Below are 19,868 nucleotides of genomic sequence, written 5' to 3'. Positions count from 1 at the left end.
ACTTTCACCCACTCTTGTCCCAAACCAGGGAGAATTTTGCAGGTGCTGCTGTGTGTGCTATTGTTACCTTTCATCATCCACTTTTCAGGAAGTAAAGTTTTCAGCCAGGCTGAGTGGTACCCTCCTTTTGGGGACTCTGGGACCCTTGGAGAACTTAAATATGACTTGAGTTCAGCCTTCAGATCTCTTGTCTTCAGGAACTCCAGTCTGAAGATTTAAACCACAGATGGGAAGTAGCAGGGAGGTTGGGACCCTGAGTCACAGTGGCACTACGTTCTAGTGAATAGTAGTAAACACCTTCTCAGTCTAAATGCAAAATGAAATGAATAATGTCTGCCTTGCATAACGTAAATTCTTCTTTTGAAGATCAAATGAAGTATGTTTGAGAAAGTTCTTAAAAAATAAGTGCTATTCAAACGCAGAGTGTAAGCTTGGGTGCCTGGAGGAATTTGGTCCCAGAGCCTAGGTATACGCTGGAATGTGTAGAGGTAACAGTGTTCTGGTGTTTGTTTCCTGAATAGCACATTCCCTCATAGCTGTAAGCAGAAGGTTAGATGGAATGTTGAGGGCAAGTTCTTCGATAAAAGCTGTCCTCAAATCCTCATCACATGGAATCTCCCAGGAAGTTCACACCCTAACAGTGAACCTTGGGTCTAGTGGAAGGGTTAAAAGTCAATGCTAACTCATAGTGATATGTGGAGGAGACTTGGAGGATGGATATGGTTCTTTGGACTCTCTCTAATCATAATGTTTATGTGTCCAGGTAGCATTAAGTAAAAAATATTACAGTTCCTAAAAAATACCTGGTGTGTGTGTGTATGTATGTGTGTGATTTGTGCTTGTGAGCTTGAAGATAGGGAGGGATGCTCTTCTAGGAACAAATTCAGTTCCACAGTACTCTTTCTGTGGGCATCTTTGTCAGTCTGATTTTCTGATTATGTATTGTCTTTGCTTTTTCTCTGAGATTTCATTTGCAGCAAGGAATCTGGGGGTTTCATCATTGCTTAGAGCATTTCTGTCACTTAGCAATTCAGGGAAGGGCATAGGCTCTAGAACAGGGGTGGGGAAATGTCCGGCCCAACCACCTGCGGCCTCTCCCCCCAGCCCCACCCACCTCGATTGGGGGCAGAGCCTGCTGGCCAACAGTCCTCGTCCCCTCCCCCCGGCCGGCCCAGCCCAATCGCCCTGATGGCGGTGGGCCGGCCGGACCCCACCCGTGCACGAATGCGTGCACCCAGCCTCTAGTACTAGTATAAAATGGATATATGAAGGTAAACTTAAAACTTAGGAAACAGATTTTGATTATATGTATAAAAGCAGTTTAGAATATATCAATTTGTATTGATAACAATTTTTAAGTTGTAATATTTTAATGGCTACCTATATCTTGGTAGTTACTCTTTTCTCTAACAAACATTTTTATTTTTGATTGAACAAATTACCTTAAATAATTTTGGGCGGTTTTTGGAGGAGGGAGGAGATCTGTATTTGAACCTATTTACTGATGCTTTCCATTTATAAATCTCTACTACATATCATGATGATTTGCTTTAGTGTCTTTGATGCTCAGGTAAAGTTGCTAAGCAAGTCTTTAAACTTCCAGTAAATAATTGAATCTGGAAAGCTACCCATTTATTCCAGGCACTAGTGTGTGTTTAAATTATTTGATAAGAAAAATCTGATAGTGGGCACCATTGAATTGCATATATGAAGGGCTGTTTGATCTATTGAATTTTATGTATGAAGGGCCATTTGACCTCTAATAATTTTTTAGTTGATTACCCCCTACCGATTTTTTTTTTCATTTTTTAGTATAGTGATCTATAAGTGCCTGCCAGGTCTGTCTGTGCCATTTGTCTAGCTTTGGGTCTCCCATTTAAAGAAACACAGATAATTCTGCATTTAAAGTGGAAGTAAACATAGTCATTTCCGATATTTTAAGGAATAATAATGCTTAGCCCAGAGTAAGTGAGACCATGTTGTGGTTGTACAATAAACTCTTTGGTGTGTAGTAGTGTCCTTTAGAAGAGGGTGGTACATAATTCAGTGTGATTTCTAGTGGACATAATAACTAGGGCTGTCTGATACTGTTGTGAATTTCTTGGTGAAAGGAGTGTCTCTCTGTCGACTGGAAGCATCCCTAAATTGAAAAGCAGTGTAACATACTTGTCTTAGCCAGCCCTCATCCTGGATGTAGACAACTCCCTCTCACTGTGTCCTCACATGGTGGGAGGAGAGAGAGCATGCTCTGTCTTCTTCTGGTAAAGACATTGATCCCATCATGGGGGAATCAATGTCCTCATGACCTCATGTAAACCTAATGACTTCCCAAAGACTGCATCTCCGAGTTAGAGCTTCAGCCTATGAATTTGGGTGTTGGGGGTAAACATTCAGTCCATAATAATACTTAAAAACTTTCTAAGCCTCAATTTTATTATCTTTAAAAATAGAAATTCTATTTACCTACAAGGTGGTTCTGAGATGATAATGCTTAATAAGCTTAAGAATAGTAGGCTTTCAAAAATGGTAGTAGCTGCTACTGTGATAATTGTTCTTTATCATATTTCAGAATAAAATGCTAGAAGCCTTTTTGGTATTTGTTGCAAGACTGAGTTGGATTAATTCTTCCAGTTTTAAGAATCAATAAATGCATTTTAATGTTTTTCTTCATGCTTGTGAGCTGGAAGATAGGGATGCTGTTCTATGAACATTCTTCAGTTCCACGGTGTTCTTTCTGTGTGGGAATCTTTATGTCGGTCTGCTTTCTGATTATGTAACATCTTGGCTTTTCCTCTGAATTTTTATCTATCTCTTTCTGCATTCTTCTCCCTTGGTCTCTGTCACTCTCTGTTCTTGAGTTAATGTTCTCTTCTCTTCCATTTCTTTTTCTCATCATTCACTATAAAATATGATAGTTTACTTTGCTCTATTTTTTAATCTTAGTTTTATTTCAAAAGCTTATTTTACTGGCTTACCCAACCATCTATCTTTTCTGCCCTCGCACAGAGTCCTGCTTTCCTAGACTATGATCAGGACAGGTTGGTGGTGTCAGAGACCTGACTTTGCCGTCACTGGGTTTTATTGCTAGTGCTGAGCTGGGCATGTAGGAATAAAGTTTTATGGTGCTAGATTCTGCTAAAAAGAGGAAGCTGTTTAAGGTATCATGTATACAATGACTAACTGCTTTTCCTCCAGACATAACCATGAGGAAGCCCTCCACCCTCCTCCAGCCTTTTTGGGTTCTCCCCTAGCACTGTTTTGCTCCTCATTCCCAGGGTATAGTGACTATTAAGGCATAAGGACTCCCTTTACTTTTGCTTTCTCAGCCTTCATAACATAAACAGAATTGTTTTATATCTGCTAAGAGAAAATTAGTCATTCGACAGACTGTATTTTTCTACATTTAACAACTGGCATTTACACAATAGACTTTCTTTTATAACAAACAGCATATCCTTCAACCATGGTAATTAAAATCATATTGAATAGGTGTAGTTACACTTAATTATGGATTCTATTGATTCCATGTTGATGTAAGCTTATTATAGATTTACTTTATAAGACTTGTTTGTGGCTGAATGAAGATGCATAAAAGTTACCATTTTCAGTTTCTTTTAAGAAAAGGCTTATTTAATTAGCTATGTTTTTTTTTAAATTATAACAAAACTAATTTTAAAATTGTCACTATCAGCCTGGCCAGTGTGGCTTAGCTGTTGAGCGTCGACCCAGGAACCAAGAGGTCACTGGTTCGATTCCTGATCAGGGCACATGCCTGGGTTTCGGGCTCAATCCCCTATAGGGGGATGCAGGAGGCAGCCGAGTGATGATTTCTCTCTCATCGATGTTTCTCTCTTCCTCTCAACTTCCTCTCTCTCTAAAACTCAATAAAAACATTTTTTAATAATTGCCACTATCAGTCAAGCATTAATACAAAGATTGACTACTTGGGTGCTGTTTGTTTGACTAATGTATGTGCCAGGAAAGGCAAAAAAGCATGATGTGAATATATATTACTTACACAATGTGAAAATTCATATGTATATATAATGGATTTTATTCTTTAAAAAAAAATCTTTATTGTTGAAAGTACTATATATGCCCCCTCTTTTCCCCATTGACCTCTTCTAGCCAACCCCAACCATTACCCTAGGCCCGTGGTTGGCAAACTGTGGCTCGCGAGCCACACGCAGCTCTTTGGCCCCTTGAGTGTTGCTCTTCCTAAGCCTTAGGAGTACCCTAATTAAGTTAATAACAGTGTACCTACCTATATAGTTTAAGTTTAAAAAATTTGGCTCTCAAAAGAAATTTCAGTCGTCGTACTGTTGATATTTGGCTCTGTTGACTAATGAGTTTGCCGACCACTGCCCTAGGCCTTCACCACACTATTGTCTGTGTCTATGGGTTATGCATATATGCATACCAGTTCATTGGTTGATCTCTTCCCACCTACCTTTTCTCTGAGATTCAACAAGTGTGTTCCATGCTTCTATGTTGCTGGATTTACTTTATTCATTAGATTCCACATATGAGTGAGATCATGTGATACTTAACTGGCTTATTTTGCTTAGCATAATACTTTCCAGGTCTCTCCATATTGTTTCAAAGGGTAGGAGATCCTTCTTTTTTACTGCTGCATAATATTCCATTGTATAAACGTACCACAGCTTTTTTATCCACTCATCTACTGATGGGTACTTGGGCTATTTCCAGATCTTAGCTATTGTAAATTGCACTGCAATGAACATAGGAATGCATAGATCCTTTCTGAGGTATTTCAGGTTTCTTATGATATATTCCTAGAAGTGGGATCACTGGGTCAAATGGCATTTTCATTTTTAATTTTTTAGGAAATTTCATACTGTTTTCCACAATGGTTGCACCAGTCTACATTCCCAGTGTACTAGGCTTCCCTTTTCTCCACATCCTCACCAGCACTTGTCATTTGTTGATGATAGCCATCCTGACAGGAATGAGGTGTTACCTCATTGTTGTTTTAATTTGCACCTCTCTGATGATTAGGACTTTGAGCATTTTTTTCTTACGCTTTCACCACTCTTACTCAACATAGTCCTGAAAGTCCTAGCCAGAGCAGTTGGACAAGATGAAAAAAGAGAAAGCATCCAAATTGGAAAGGAGGAAGTAAAACTATTATCATTTGCAGATGACATGATATTATTATACATAGAAAACCCCAAAGACTCCACCAAAAAACTACTAGATTCCATAAATGAATTCGGCAATGTAGCAGGATACAAAACCAACATCCAGAAACCGATGGCATTTTTATACACCAATAATGAATTCTCAGAAAGAGAAAGTAAAAAAATAATCCCATTTACCAATGCATCAAAAAAATCAAGACACACAGGAACAAACTTAACAAAGGAGGTAAAAGACTTATACTCGGAAAACTACAGGATGTTGAAAAGAGAGAGAGAGGAAGATATAAACAAGTGGAAGAATATGCAGTGTTCATGGATTGGTAGAATCAACATCATTAAAATATCCATACTACCCAAAGCAATCTGCAGATTCAACGTAATCCCTATTAAATGGCATATTTCACATATCTAGAACAAATACTCCAAAAATTCATATGGAATAAAAAAAAAATCCTGAATAGCCATAGCAATCCCGAGAAAGAACAAAGTTGGAGGGATCACAATACCAGACATCAAGCTATACTACAAGTCCACTGTAATCAAAACAGCCTGGTACTGACACAAGAACAGGCACATTGATCAATGGAACAGAACAAAGAACCCAGAAATTGACCCAAACCATTACACTCAATTATTTGACAAAGGAGGCAAGAGCATGCAGTGGAGTCAAGACATGATGTTGGGAAAATTGGACAGATACATGCAAAAAAATAAAACAACCACCAACTTACACCATACGCAAGAATAAACCCAAAATGGATAAAATACTCAAGTGTAAATTGTGAAACCACAAAAATCCCAGAAGAAACCATAAGCAGCAAAATCTTAGACATCTGTAGCAATATGCTTGCCAGTACATCTCCTAGGGCATGGGAAACAAAGGAGAAAATCCAGAATATGAAAATTCTGATAGACTATTTTAGGTTGCTGAAAAATACTTGTGGTAAGTGAAAAATTTTATCTCACTTTCGTTTTTGGAGACATTCTTAACATATAAAAATTGTATCCCATGACCCCCCAAAATAAGGCACAAACAAGGTGTTTATTCCCTTTAAATTAGTTGTGCTCTTTCATGAAACAAAATTTAATGATATATTTATACGGTGAATCACCTGAAAAGATGTTCATCATCATTAGCCATTAGAGGAATGCAAAATAAAACCAGTATCATTACACAACTGTCATCATGGCCTAATTAAAAAATAGTAACAATGCCAATTCCTGGCCAGGGGTGTGGAGAAACTGCATCTCTTAAACATTGCTGGTGGGAATATAAAATGATACAGCAACTCTGATGGCAGTGTCTTTAAAAATTAAGCATGCAATTTCCATTCAACTCAGCCACCATATTCCGGGGGTGTTTACCCTGGTCAATTGAAAACTTATTTTCATGTGAAAACCTATATAGGAATGATTATAGCAGTTTTCTTTGTTAGCTTAGCTGTTCCTCAACAGGTGAATGGTTGAACAAAATATGGTACATTCATACCATGAATGTACTATCATACTATGAATGTACTACTTCACAATAAAAAGGCACAAACTGTTCACCTGTGCAGCAACCTGGATGAATCTCCATAGAAATGTGAGTGGAGCATGGAACAGAGTGCAGAATATTGGAGGAAAGGTGGGGAAGGGTGGGTGGGGGGTAATCAACCAAAGAACTTGTATGCATATATGCATAGCCCATGGACACAGACAATAGGGTGGTGAAGGCCTGGTGCTGGAGGGGGGAAGCAGGAGTGGTTTGGAGGGAGGCAATAGGGGAAAATGGGGACATATGTAATACTTTCAACAATAAAGATTTAAAAATCCCATCTAATAAAAGAGAAACATTCAAATTGACCATAACCCCAACACCCTTCCCATTGGCTAATCAGCAGGATATGCAAATTAACTGCCAACCAAGATGGCAGCCGGCAGCCAGGCAGCTGAAGCGAACAGGAGGCTTGCTTGCTCCCGTGACAGAGGAAGCCAAGGTTCCCGGCCTACGGCAGCCCAGCTTTGAGCTCCGAATGCAACAATGTTGCAATTATAGAAGCTAAACAAAGCCCAGATAGCTGCTTTCAGCCGGCAGTGGGCTCAGAGCTTAGAGTGGCAGTGATGGCAACAGAGTTTTAATTATAGAAGCTAAACAAAGCCCAGATAGCTGCTTTCAGCAGCTGAGGCCTCAAGCTGGAGCCGGCCTCAGAGCTAAAGCTGGCTCTCAGCTCCAGTGACAGCCATAGAAAGTAAATAAATCCCAGAATAAAAAAGAAAAAAAGGAGAGGCTGGGAGCTTCAGTCACCTGCCAGCCTGAAAATGGCCCTCAGCCCCTCATCCAGACTGGCCAGGCACCCCAGATGGGACCCCCACCCTAGAGGGGGTGCGGGCAGCCTAAAAACAGCCATCAGCCCATCATCCAGGCTGGCCAGGCACCCAAGCGGGACCCCCACCCTGATCCGGGACACCCTTCAGGGCAAACGAGCCGGCCCCCACCTGTGCACCAGGCCTCTATCCTATAATACAGGCAGGGCGGGACAGCGTGAGCTGCCATCCGGGCCCAGGTGCAGCCCTGGGCATCAGGGCATAAGCCCCCACCCCCAGCTGGGACCCCTATGTGCCACCTGAGCCCCCAGCCAGGACCCCCGTGCTGTCTAAGTCCCGCCCCCAGCCGGGACCCTGTGACTATTGGAGAGCAGGAAAGTGCCGCTGGACCCTGGGTCACTGTGGTGATGTGGCCATCAGTAAGTAGAAAAGTGTGGCCTGTAGGCAGCCCCCAGCTGTGCCTGATCAGGGAGAGCAGGAAAGCCCAGCCTGCGGGCAGCCCCAAGCTGCGCCTGATCCGGGAGCAGGAAAGCCTGGCCTGCGGGCAGCCCCCAGCTGGGCCTGCTCCCCTGTCGCCATGGCAATCCTGGAGCAGGAAAGCCTGGCTTGCAAGCAGCACCCCCATCCTGGCCATAGCTCAAGGGAGAGTACAACATGCAGTGGAAGGCCAGGAGCCTGAGAGATCAACACAGAGGGGCTCCTGCTCCAAGTCTCCATGGTGTGGCTGGGGGCAGGCCCCCAGCAGACACACACACACAGTGCCTGCTCTGAGCCTCCAATGTGGCTGGGGGCAGACCCCCAGTGGGGAGACACACACACACACACACACACACACACACACACACACACGACAACTGCTTCAAGCCTATGTGGCATGGCTGGGGGCAGGCCCCAGCAGACACACACACACACGGGACGCCTGCTCTGAGCCTCTGCTGCCAGACTGTGGCCATCAGTAGGACATCCACTGAGGGCTCCTGGACTGTGAGAGAGGCAGGCTGGGCTGAAGGAACCCCCACCCCCCAGTGCATGAATTTTATGCACCGGGCCTCTAGTAAAATATAAAAAACAATTTTTTAAAAATGTGAGTGGAAAAAGGCAATCTCAAAAGGTTACATACTATATGATTCCATTTATATAACTTTCTTTAAAATGACAAAAATCACAAAAATGAACAGATTAGTGGTTGACAGAGATTAGGGAGGGAAGTAGGTGTGTGTGGCTATGAAAGACCAGTAGGATGTTTCTTTGTGATGATGGAAATGTTCTGAATTTTAACTGATAGTGATGTTGATACCCCGATTATCATACTGCACTAGAATTTTGCAAGTTGTTACCTTTGGGGGAAACTGGTAAAGGGTATGTGGGATTGCTTTGTATTATTTCTTAAAACAACATGCATGTGAATCTATAATGATCTCAAAATTAAAAGATTACTTTTAAAAATATATAATGAGTTATAATATAAATATTCTGATGAAACAGTATTTCCTCCCCACATATACTTCTTATTATTTTAGTCTCATTTATTGATGGTTCATTTGATCATTCTTTTATTCATTTCAGAAATAATTATTCTAAAACCGATGTCATCACCAACTTGTCACTGTTTTAGAATTTAGCACATAGAGGACACTCCTTAATTTGGTTACTTAGTAGTAAGTTCTACAGATAGTTTTTATCACTTAAATGTACTTTCTATAGGTGTACTTGGGCGCCTTGGTAACATTAGCTATAAAATATTCAAAAAATTTTCCAGGGTAAAAATACTGTGGTTGTGCTTCATGGTGTAAAACTCATGGGCCTTAATTACACATTCATCTGTGTACAAGAGCGGAAAGAAATAATCAGATACTGCCGGCAGGCACTTGCTCACCTTTAAAGAGTATGTGAGTTTTTCTACCGGCAGATGTCCTGGCAGGCCCCTATGTTTTCCCAAGAGACGGCATTCTTTTTCCAGTTCAACTTTGGAATTATCTGACATCATTGAATGTGATCTGGGAACTTTTCTGAACATGTAACTTTGAGCTCTAGGCGCCTCAAAAGCTGGGTTTAGAGAGACAACTGTGCTTATGGATCACCTGGAGAATCATTTCTTAGTTTTCTGATTTGGTGAACGTCAGCCTCTGGATTAGCCAGAGCTATGGAAGGCTCTCTTGCTGGTCTGCAGCCCTCCTATCCCCAAGAGAATGCTTTTTTGCTGAATTGTGCTTTGACATAGTATCAGGGGTGCCAGTGTCTAACGAATGAAATGGGGTATTTGGTGACTGGAAATGAAATTTGATAATCTTAAGACTAGAAAGGACTGTTTTTTCCTAATTAGTGGAAGAGTTGAGGGGGGTGCCAGGAGACTTCCCCACTTGCCCTCACAGCATATCATATCATGGGTACCCCATTTTGTGGTCAGACAAAGCCAGCCCTAACCGCAGCCACAGCAGGTGTGGGTCACAGAGACAGAAAGCATTTCCTCTCAGCCCTGTAGACTTATGAGGTGCCCTTGCATTCTTTTTTGACCCTTTTTGGAGGATTCCTACAGCCTTGTGATCCTGGTTTGAACAGTGAATTTCTGCCGAAGAACAAGATTAAACCCAGTTTTTGGCTTTGAACTTTGTGGAACATGAATGTATGTTCCAGTGAGTTATGCTGTAGCATGAAGGGATTTTCCCTAGAAGTAATGTTGTAAATTAGATTATACCCAGTCTAGCTCACTAGAGTTTATTTAATCTAGCATCTGTCTGAACCATAATATTCCATTAATAATATCCCATAGAAAACGCAACTCTCATTTATCTTTCAGTAGGGTCTCCTGGGGGTGATCTTTGGTCATTTTTTTAACCTGTTTGCTATGGCCAGAGAGGATGCAATAGCCATCTTAGGCAGACGGGCAGTGATGGTGGTCTGGGTTCTTTGGTGGTTCTGTGCAGGTTCTTTACTTTGCAGAAAAATATCTAATGGCATCTAGCACCATCCTTGATGATGGAAAGGAAAAGGAACTTGTGCATACCTGATACAAAGGAGGACTGTGTAGAATTGTCTATGTGTGAAAATGTATAGAAACAGTGGTAGCATGAGAATAATGGGTTCAAAATCATCAAGGTTACTAATGGTGCATAGTCTGGTGTACAAATGAGCAATGTAATTTTAGTCACTTTAGTTTTTTTCTTTGTCATTGTCATTAAATCCACAAATTCAGTGTTAAAATTGCATCTAACTTCTTTTTTTCTTGTCTTTTGTAGTCTCAAACCATGAATTATGTGGGACAGCTGGCCGGGCAGGTGATTGTCACTGTGAAGGAGCTCTACAAGGGTATTAACCAAGCCACCTTGTCTGGGTGCATCGATGTCATTGTGGTGCGGCAGCAGGATGGCACCTATCAGTGTTCACCTTTTCATGTTCGGTTTGGGAAGCTGGGAGTCTTGAGATCCAAAGAGAAAGTGGTGAGTGCAGGGCACAGCCTGTTCTCCAGGAGGGTGAAAAGTTAGATGACAGCAATGAGTAAATCATTACTGTGAGCTCTCTGGGTCTTTTATTTTAAATTTGTATGATGTTAAAGACAGTGGTATGAGAAGTCAGCCTTAATTGCATTTTGAAGTTGCTTCTAAATTCATAAAGCCCTACTACAGGAAGTCTCTCCAAAGGAAATCTCCCTGTATTATTTAGACTGAAAATTATTTTGATAATCCTATGTGCTGCAGCTCAGAAGAGCAAAACAGAGAAACTGGAGTTATAAATGGGTGTGTTAGGTGTATTTAGAAAAAGTTCCTTTACCTTAGATAGCATTTCAAAATGTTTAGGGTAATGCCTTCATAACAATTCTGAATGGAATAGACTGACATAATCAAGAATATGTTACATTTGTTTAAACAGTTAATGCCAAAATTTTTTGTTTGTTTTGACAAAGCTGTAAAATCTTATTTGTAATCTAAATTTTGTTGATATTAGGACTTGTCTCCAAATCCAACTGAAATGTAAACCCACAGGCCATAAGCTGGTTGACTTCTGTTTATTTTAGGGAAGATTCATTTAAAAAGACATTTGTGTTGGCTTTTCTTTAACTCTTACATTCTCTTACCTCCAGGTAATGGAGCAACAGGAAGGTAAGGTTTGTTAGTACATCTGATGTAAAACTAGTCAGAAAATTGAGCTAATAATAAAACTTTGCAGGTACATACTACTCTTGGCCCACAGTATCTACCTAAACCAGTGGTTGGCAAACTGCGGCCCCTTGTGTGGTTCCATTGTGTACATGTACCACATTTTTTTATCCATTCACCTACTGATGGGCACTTGAGCTATTTCTAGACCTTAGCTATTGTAAATTGGGCTGCTATGAATGTAGAGGTGATGCATTCTTTCTGATTGGTGTTTCTTAGGATATAGTCTTAGAAGTGGGATCACTAGGTTAAATGACAGTTCCATGTTTAATTTTTTGAGGAAACTCCATACTGTTTTTCATAATGGCTGCACCAGTCTGCATTCCCACCAGCAGTGTACTAGGGTTCCCTTTTCTCCACATCCTCGCCAGCACTTGTCATTTGTTGATGGTAGCCATTCTGACAGGTGTGAGGCAATACCTCATTGTCATTTTAATTCGCATCTCTCTGACATGCTCAGTGACTTTGAGCATTTTTTCATGTCTCTTGGCCTTCTGTATGTCCACTTTGAGAAGTGTCTATATAGGTCCTTTGCCCATTTTTTTAATGGGATTGTTTGTCTTTTATTAAGTTGTATGCATTCCTTATATATTTTGGATATTAACCCTTTATCAGATGTATCATTGTCAAATGTTTTCCCATACAGTGGGTTCTCTTTTCATTTTGTTGATGGTTTCTCTACTGCGCAGAAGATTTTTATTTTGATGTAGTCCCATTTGTTTATTTTCTCCTTAGTTTCCCTTGCCCTAGAAGATGTAGCCACAAACATATTGCTATGAGAGATGTCTGAGATTTTGCTGCCCATGGTTTCTTCTAGGATTTTTATGGTTTCACGACTTACATTTGTCTTTTATCCATTTTGAGTTTATTTTTGTGTATGGTGTAAGTTGATGGTCTGGTTTCATTTTTTGCTTGTAATGATCCAATTTTCCCAACACCATTTATTGAAGAGACTGTCTTGACTCATTGTATGCTCTTGCCTCCTTTGTCAAATATTAATTGAGCATAATGGTTTGGGTTGATTTCTGGGTTCTCTGTTCTGTTCCATTGATCTATATGCCTGTTCTTGTGCCAGTACCAGGCTGTTGCAATTACAGTGGCTTCATAGTATAACTTGATAATCTAGTATTGTGATCCCTCCAACTTTGTTGTTCTTTCTCAAGATTGCTGTGGCTATTCAGGGTCTTTTTGGTTCCATACAAATTTTTGGAATATTTGTTTCTTAATCTTTGAAATGTGCCATTGGTATTTTAATAGGGATTGCATTGAATCTATAGCTTGGTTTTGGTAGTATGGACATTTTAATAATGTTAATTCTACCAATCCATGAACATGGTATATTCTTCCACTTGTTTATATCCTCATCTATCTCTTTTTTTAACGTCCTGTAGTTTTCTGAGTACAAGTCCTTTATCTCCTTGTTTAAGTTTATTCCTAATTAATACTCTGTAAGTTTAAGTTAACTTCTAACTTTTCAGCCTTTGAACTTTCAATGTCATAAAGTATCTTTGAGAGCTCCTTTAACCTGAACAGTTTTTGCCTATGTCACTTTCCTCAGGACCATCTTCATCGTTTTCGTCACAACCACTTTCCTTCTATTTGTGGATAAGCTCACCTTCACCAAGTTCCTTGGGCTGCACATTTGAGTCTCTTGAATGGCAGCAGGGTCACTGTTCCCACCATCAGCTATTTCTTCTTCATTTTAAAAAAAATTTTCATCCAAAGACATATTTAGAAAGAGGAAGGTAAGGGTAGGGAGACAGAAGAGAGAGAGAAAGAAGCATCGATGTGAGAGAGAAACAGCGATAGGTTGCCTTCCATATGTTCCCTGACTGGGTGATCAAACCTGCAACCCCGGTATGTGCCCTGATCAAGAATAGAACTGGCAGTCTTTTGATGTACGGGGCAACTCTCAACCACCTGAGCCACTCTATAACTGTTTACATTTCATTTGAGTTTTACTTCTAATACTATTACTCTTTTTTTCTGTACTGCACTTTGATCTTGGTCAGTTTCCTTTTTCAATTATTTGTTTTTATAAAATGTTACATGAGTTTATCACTGGAGACAAGGAGGCAATACAACTCTGCTTTATTTTCTGAACCGAGTAACAGTGCTAGGACCAGTCACCAATAGACTCTGAAAAAGTGACAAGATAGGTTATTGATCATGATGGGCATCTATTATTTATGTAGTGATTTGTGGACAGAAGAGCTGGCAGTGAAATTTGTACTTTCTATAGTTACTCACAGTTAACATACATTGGTAACTGAAATTTGTGTTTATCTGAACTGCGCAAAGGGAGACATACCTGTGCTATAACTCTGACAGTGCTCAGATGTTTGTTTACGATGATGTTCCCCCTATTCTATGATGTTTGGGAATTAAATAATTTAAAATGTTTAAATGTTATAAAAATAGATGATAAAACATTTTCTTTCAATCCCTGATTACCATCCCCTACCACACTATCCCCCAAGGTTTGTTTGGGGTTTTTTAGGGGTGGGATATGGGGCAGGTAGCATTGTTTCTCTGGGGCTGTCACTCTAGGAACTTCATTACTAAGTTTGACTTGAAAACCCAGAATTTAGCCTTAGTTTAGCCTGAATGAAAGACTCTTAATGCTAAATTGCACTTTGTTTCTCCTTTTAGATTGATATAGAAATCAATGGTGATGCAGTGGATCTTCATATGAAATTGGGTGACAATGGAGAAGCTTTCTTTGTGGAGGAGACTGAAGAGGAATATGTGAGTTCTAGTGGGTCATATCCACTTTATTCATTGTATTCAGGCCTCTGGTGCATATCCCCAAACAGAAATATTCAGTGTTCATGGTTAGTTGTACGTCAGAAAGGAGCTGGAGGAGTGGAGAAAGATCTTTTCTCCATGCCAGATTTCAGGGTTCAGAGAGAATGCAGAAGGCCTTCATACTTGCTTTGTTTTAATAAGGAAAGGCACATCTTTTTCTCTTACTTTAATGAGCTTTCTTATTTAGGGTCTGTTACAGTTTATACCTTGACTTGAATACATTTGAGTTCTGCCTAAGTAATCAAGGTATATCTCTTCAGATTATGTGTGTGTTGGTACACATGTGACCTTTAAACTTGGAAAGCAAGTTTACCATTTTGATTTGGGACATTGTATCTCAAACCTTGAATAGTCATGGTGAAGTTCATTATGGTCTCAAGGGAATTAAATCAGCCTATACCCTTTATAAGCAATTACTGCATACTTGGCTTCTTTAAGCAAGAGAGCACAACTTGTCCTTACCAACACACATTCCCTCCCCCTCCTACCCCAACCTTTTCCTCAACCCCCTTCCCCATCCTTCTCCTTCTCCCTCTCTCCCCATCCTCCTCCCTCCCCTTCCCTCCCCACCTCTCTTTCTCCCTCCCCTTCTCCCTCCCTGTCTCCCCCTCTCCCTGCCTTTCCTTCCTCTCCCTCTTTCCCCCTCTCTTTCTCTACCCCTCTTCTCCTCTCTCCCTTTCCTCCTCTCCTTTGTATCCATTGATCTGAGTTGGTAGTAAACTATCCTTAATAGATTTAATGAGGATCTTTTAAAAAATTCTTAGAACGCATTGTTAAATCTTTCATTATCTATATCTCTATCAGCCTAAGTGACCATTCGACTGTCCAACTGGTAGCTATGATGTGCAATGACCACCAGGGGGCAGACGCTGCAACCGGTAGCTATGACACGCACTGACCACCAGGAGCTGCCGAGCTGCAATGACTTGGCAGCTGTGGTTCTCAGGTGACATACCCGGAACCAGAGAGGAGGGAGCCCGATTCCGGGGTGTGTCACTCAAGAATTGCCCTCTCACAATCCAGGACCCCTTGGGGGATGTTGGAGAGCCGGTTTCGGCCCAACCCCCACAGGCCAGGCTGAGGGACCCCGCCGGTGCACGAATCCATGCACCAGGCCTTTAGTAAAGAATAAAATCTCAGATCACTATGGCCCATGAGGTTTAGTTGGTTGAGCATTGTCCCATGCACCGAAAGGTCACAGTTTCAATTCCAGGTCAGGACACATAACTAGGATGCAGGTCTGGTGCCCAGGGTGCGTGCTGGAGGCAACTGATAGATGTTTCTTTCTCATCGATGTTTCTCTCTCTCTCTCTCTCTCTCTCTCTCTCTCTCTCTCTCTCTCTCTCTCCCCCTCTCTCCCTCTCTCCCTCTCCCCTCCTCTCTCTGAAATCAATTTAAAATATCTATACTAATAAAAGGGTAATATGCTAATTAGACTGGACATCTTCTGGACAAAGCCATGTTGGGGGGGTGCCGAGGCAGAGGTGGTTAGGGGCGATCAGGTCTGCAGGGGAAAGCAGTTAGGGGGTGATCAGGCTGGCAGGGGAGCAGTTAGGGGACAATCAGGCTGGCAGGCAGAGGTGATTAGAAGCGATCAGGTCAACAGGCAGAGGTGGTTAGAGGCAATCAGGCCGGCAAGGGAGCAGTCAGGGGCATCAGGCCGGCAGGCAGAGGTGGTTAGGGGCAATCAGGCAGGTGAGCGGTTAGGAGCCAGCGGTCCCAGATTGCAAGAAGGATGGAGAGGGTGCAGGCTGGGCTGAGGGACCCCCCCCCCCTCCTGTGCATGAATTTCGTGTACCGGGCCTCTAGTATACATATAAAGAGATTATCATGTTAAAAAAAAAAAGTACAAGTAAACTTTATAACAAAAATCATTAAATTAAAAGACCTCTGGATGTCAGAGACCACAGCCTGTCACTTTGATGTTTCTCTCTAAGTGTGTGTTGTTGGTGAATACAAATTTTGCTTGGGAAAACAAAACTTTGGCCTTGGTGTAATATATTTAACAAACCTAAATTCAAATGCTTGATTTAAAACAATTATGGAAACCAACTTATTTTCAGTATATTACATAAAGAGTGTTCTGAATTATATGAGGCTAATTTGGATCTCTGTTACCTACCTTCCATTTCCTCCATGATATGAAAGAATGAAGCAAATGATTATGAAGTTAATTTCCTGAACACCAGACTTGATCATCTACACTAATAAAAGAGAAACATGGTAATTGGCGTACGACCGCTACCCTTTTCATTGGCTAATCAGCGAGATATGCAAATTAACTGTCAGCCAAGATGGCCGCCGGCAGCCAGGCAGCTTGAAACTAACATGAGGTTTGCTTGCTTCAGTGACGGAGGAAACCAATGTTCCCTGCCTGCAGCTGCAGGCCTCTGAGCCTGCAGTTTCAAACATTGTAACAAATACCGCCAGACTTCAGCCAGCAGATTCGCAACATTGTATGCAAAGGCCAGAAACCTACTTTCAGCCGAGGCCTAAGAGCTGGAGCCAAGCCTCAAGCTAAAGCTGGCCCAGAATAAAAAAAAAAAAGGAAAAAAGGAGCAGTTGGGAGCTTCAGTCACCCCCAGCCTGAAAACAGCCCTTAGCCCCTCACCCAGACTGGCCAGGCACCCCAGTGGGGACCCCCACCCAGAAGGATGTGTGACCAGCTGCAAACAGCCATCATTCCCTCACTCAGGCTGGCCAGGCACCCCAGTGGGGACCCCCACCCTGAAGGATGTGTGACCAGCTGCAAACAGCCATCATCCACTCACCCAGGCTGGCCAGGCACCCCAGTGGGGACCCCCACCCTGATCCAGGACACCCCTCAGGGCAAACCAGCCGGCCCCCACCCATGCACCAGGCCTCTACCCTATATAGTAAAAGGGTAATACGCTCCCAGTACCAGGATCAGCGGAGCCGTGAGGCCTCCCGGCACCGGGATCAGCATGACAGGGGGCAGCACCCAAACCCCCTGATCACCCTGCGGCTCTGTGTGTGACAGGGTGTGGCACCCCAACCCCCCCCCCCCCCACGGGCCCTGCTCTGTGTGTGACGGGGTAGAGCCATAACCTCCCCATCAGCCCTGCCCTGAGTGTGACAGTGTCGGCGCCCCAACCCCCTGATTGGCCCTGCTCTGTGCATGACAGGGGGCGGCGCCCCAACTCCCCAATCGGCCCTGCTCTGAGCCCGACCAGGGGCTGCACCTAGGGATTGGGCCTGCCCTCTGCCACCCGGGAGCAGGCCTAAGCCAGCAGGTCGCTATCTCCCGAGGGGTCCCAGACTGCGAGAGGGCACAGGCCGGGCTGAGGGACCCCCCTTCCCCCGAGTGCACAAATTTTTGTGCACCGGGCCTCTAGTTTATTTAATAATAAAATAAGAGTTTATTTCTAATTGTTGGGGTTTATTTTCTTCTTTTTAATTCCTAAAAGGGTATCTTAAATGTTTTACGATTTAAAAATCCACTAATTTTATTTGTTACAGAGTATTGTTTCTGTTATAATCATCTTCCTCCATCTTCAATTAATTTGGCAAACACAAGCATTAAGTATAAATTTTACCATAGTTTCTCACTTCACTTAACCCAGTGGTTCCCAACGTGGGGCACACGCCCCAAAGAGGGGCAGTTTAACTTTTAAGGAGGCGAATTTGAGAGTGAGTTATTAACAGTGAATTTTTTGCATTTCTTATGGTTCTAGGGACCTCGTATACAGTATATAAATGTATATTTTGACATATTTATGCATGTCAGTTCTCTATTATGTTTTGAAACTTTATTTGGTATTTTTTTCATGTCCCTTCATGTTACTATTTTTTTAAACAATTTCTTAGTGATTTCTTCCTCAGTACTTTAACTGTCCTTTCCTTCTTTTATTTTTCTCTTTCATGGATGCCATATTCTTTGGAAGCTTGTTTAGACCAAGTTAATGGCCTTTTAGGCTTCCTCCACATGAATAGGAGTTCACTTTTTGAATAATAAGAATTATATGTGACAGGATGGGCATCAGGATTTTATAGATGCTTAGGTGGGGCATGGCCAAAAAAAAGTTGGGAACCACTGTCCTATTGTCTGTTGTCTGATGGGGTATTTTTGTCCTTGCCTTCTGCTTTGACCATTTTTACTGTTCTTTGTAAGTTCTTTACAGATGCTTTGTAACACTTCCTTGGAATTCATCTGCTGCTGCTTTGAATTTCTTTTTACAGATAATTTAATTGGCTTTGCTTTAATTATAGCTTTCATGTTCCATGCTGTCTTGGCATAATGGTTCCTCCAAACATATTGAGTTATGTGGCCCAAAGTGAGCTAATAAAGCTGTGTGCAATAAAGTAAAACCTATTTAGAGTGGGCAGTGCCCCAGTTCAGTGTGACTTTCTTGCCTTCAGGGACTATTGTTTCTGCCACTATGAAAATTTAGATACACAAAGAATTTATTATTATTTTGGTTGTCCAATTTGCCGTGGACAACTTTTCTTTCTTTATGTTCTCTTTAAGGAAAAACTTCCTGCTTACCTTGCCACTTCACCAATTCCTACTGAAGATCAGTTCTTTAAAGATATTGACTCCCTTTTGGTAAAATCGGTTGGAAATGAAAGACCATCTCAGAGTTCCAACATCTCGCACATCTTGGAAACAGAGACGGTTTTTACTCCAAGTTCTGTGAAAAAGAAAAAAAGAAGGAGAAAGAAATGCAAACAGGACAGTAAAAAGGAAGACCAGGCAGTTTCCCCTGCTGCAGAAGACACTATGGATATGGATCTGAGTTCTGATGATGACAAGGGGGCCCAGTCAGCAAGGTAGGACTCTCAGTCTGGGAGGGCTCTTTGTGCAGATGCCAGATGTTCATGCACGCTCCGAACAGAACACAGCTAAAGTGAGAAGCTGTTTCTTTTATGGGTCTACAGTATGAGGTTTGGACTTGTTTTTCCCCTTGACAGTTTGTTGTGGAATCAAGTAGGAAAGGCATTTTCTTTTTTTTTCTTTCCATAACTCGACAAAATTTGCCATCAGACATCCTGCTGTAGTGCTCAAATATCATTTAAAACAGACTGGCAATGTGTGTCTTTTCATCCAGTAAGTTTCCAAAAGCCAAATAAATTGTAAATCTCAAAGAAGATCTGAACTAGTGACTCACCTCTGGGTACGCAGATACAGACATCAGGACTATTTATTTCCTAACCCAGTGGTCTTGTGCTTAGTATCTCACCTATTCCTGAGAATTATTAAAAAGAAGGGGGGGGGAAAAGATTTAAAAATATGAACAATAAAATGTCAATGAACACATATATGTCAACAAATGAATCTAAAAAAAGGAAACGAAGCAAAACAGAAGCAGAATCATAGATACAGAGAACATTTTGTTGGTTGCCAGATAGGAGGAGGCTTGGAGGTGAAAAAAGTAAAGGGATTAAAAAATACAAATTGGTTTTTACAGATAGTCAT

At 41.7% G+C, this 19,868-nt stretch overlaps 1 protein-coding gene across 2 annotated transcripts in view; it reads left to right on the top strand.

Annotated features, from left to right (window-relative positions):
• Positions 1-19,868, top strand: part of LPIN2 (lipin 2) — a 99,796-nt gene that overhangs the window by 41,592 nt on the left and 38,336 nt on the right. For both annotated transcript variants that reach the window (XM_059706532.1, XM_059706531.1), the window contains exons 2-4: positions 10,706-10,906; positions 14,276-14,371; positions 18,921-19,222. In XM_059706532.1, coding sequence (XP_059562515.1) covers positions 10,715-10,906; positions 14,276-14,371; positions 18,921-19,222 — 590 coding nt within the window. In that variant the 5' untranslated portion in view covers positions 10,706-10,714. The remainder of the gene's footprint in view (positions 1-10,705; positions 10,907-14,275; positions 14,372-18,920; positions 19,223-19,868) is intronic.

Source organism: Myotis daubentonii, chromosome 8 (genome assembly GCF_963259705.1).
Source record: "Myotis daubentonii chromosome 8, mMyoDau2.1, whole genome shotgun sequence".
Lineage (NCBI taxonomy): Eukaryota > Metazoa > Chordata > Mammalia > Chiroptera > Vespertilionidae > Myotis > Myotis daubentonii.
Note: the sequence above shows the minus strand (reverse complement) of the source record. Positions and strands in the feature narration are given on the sequence as shown.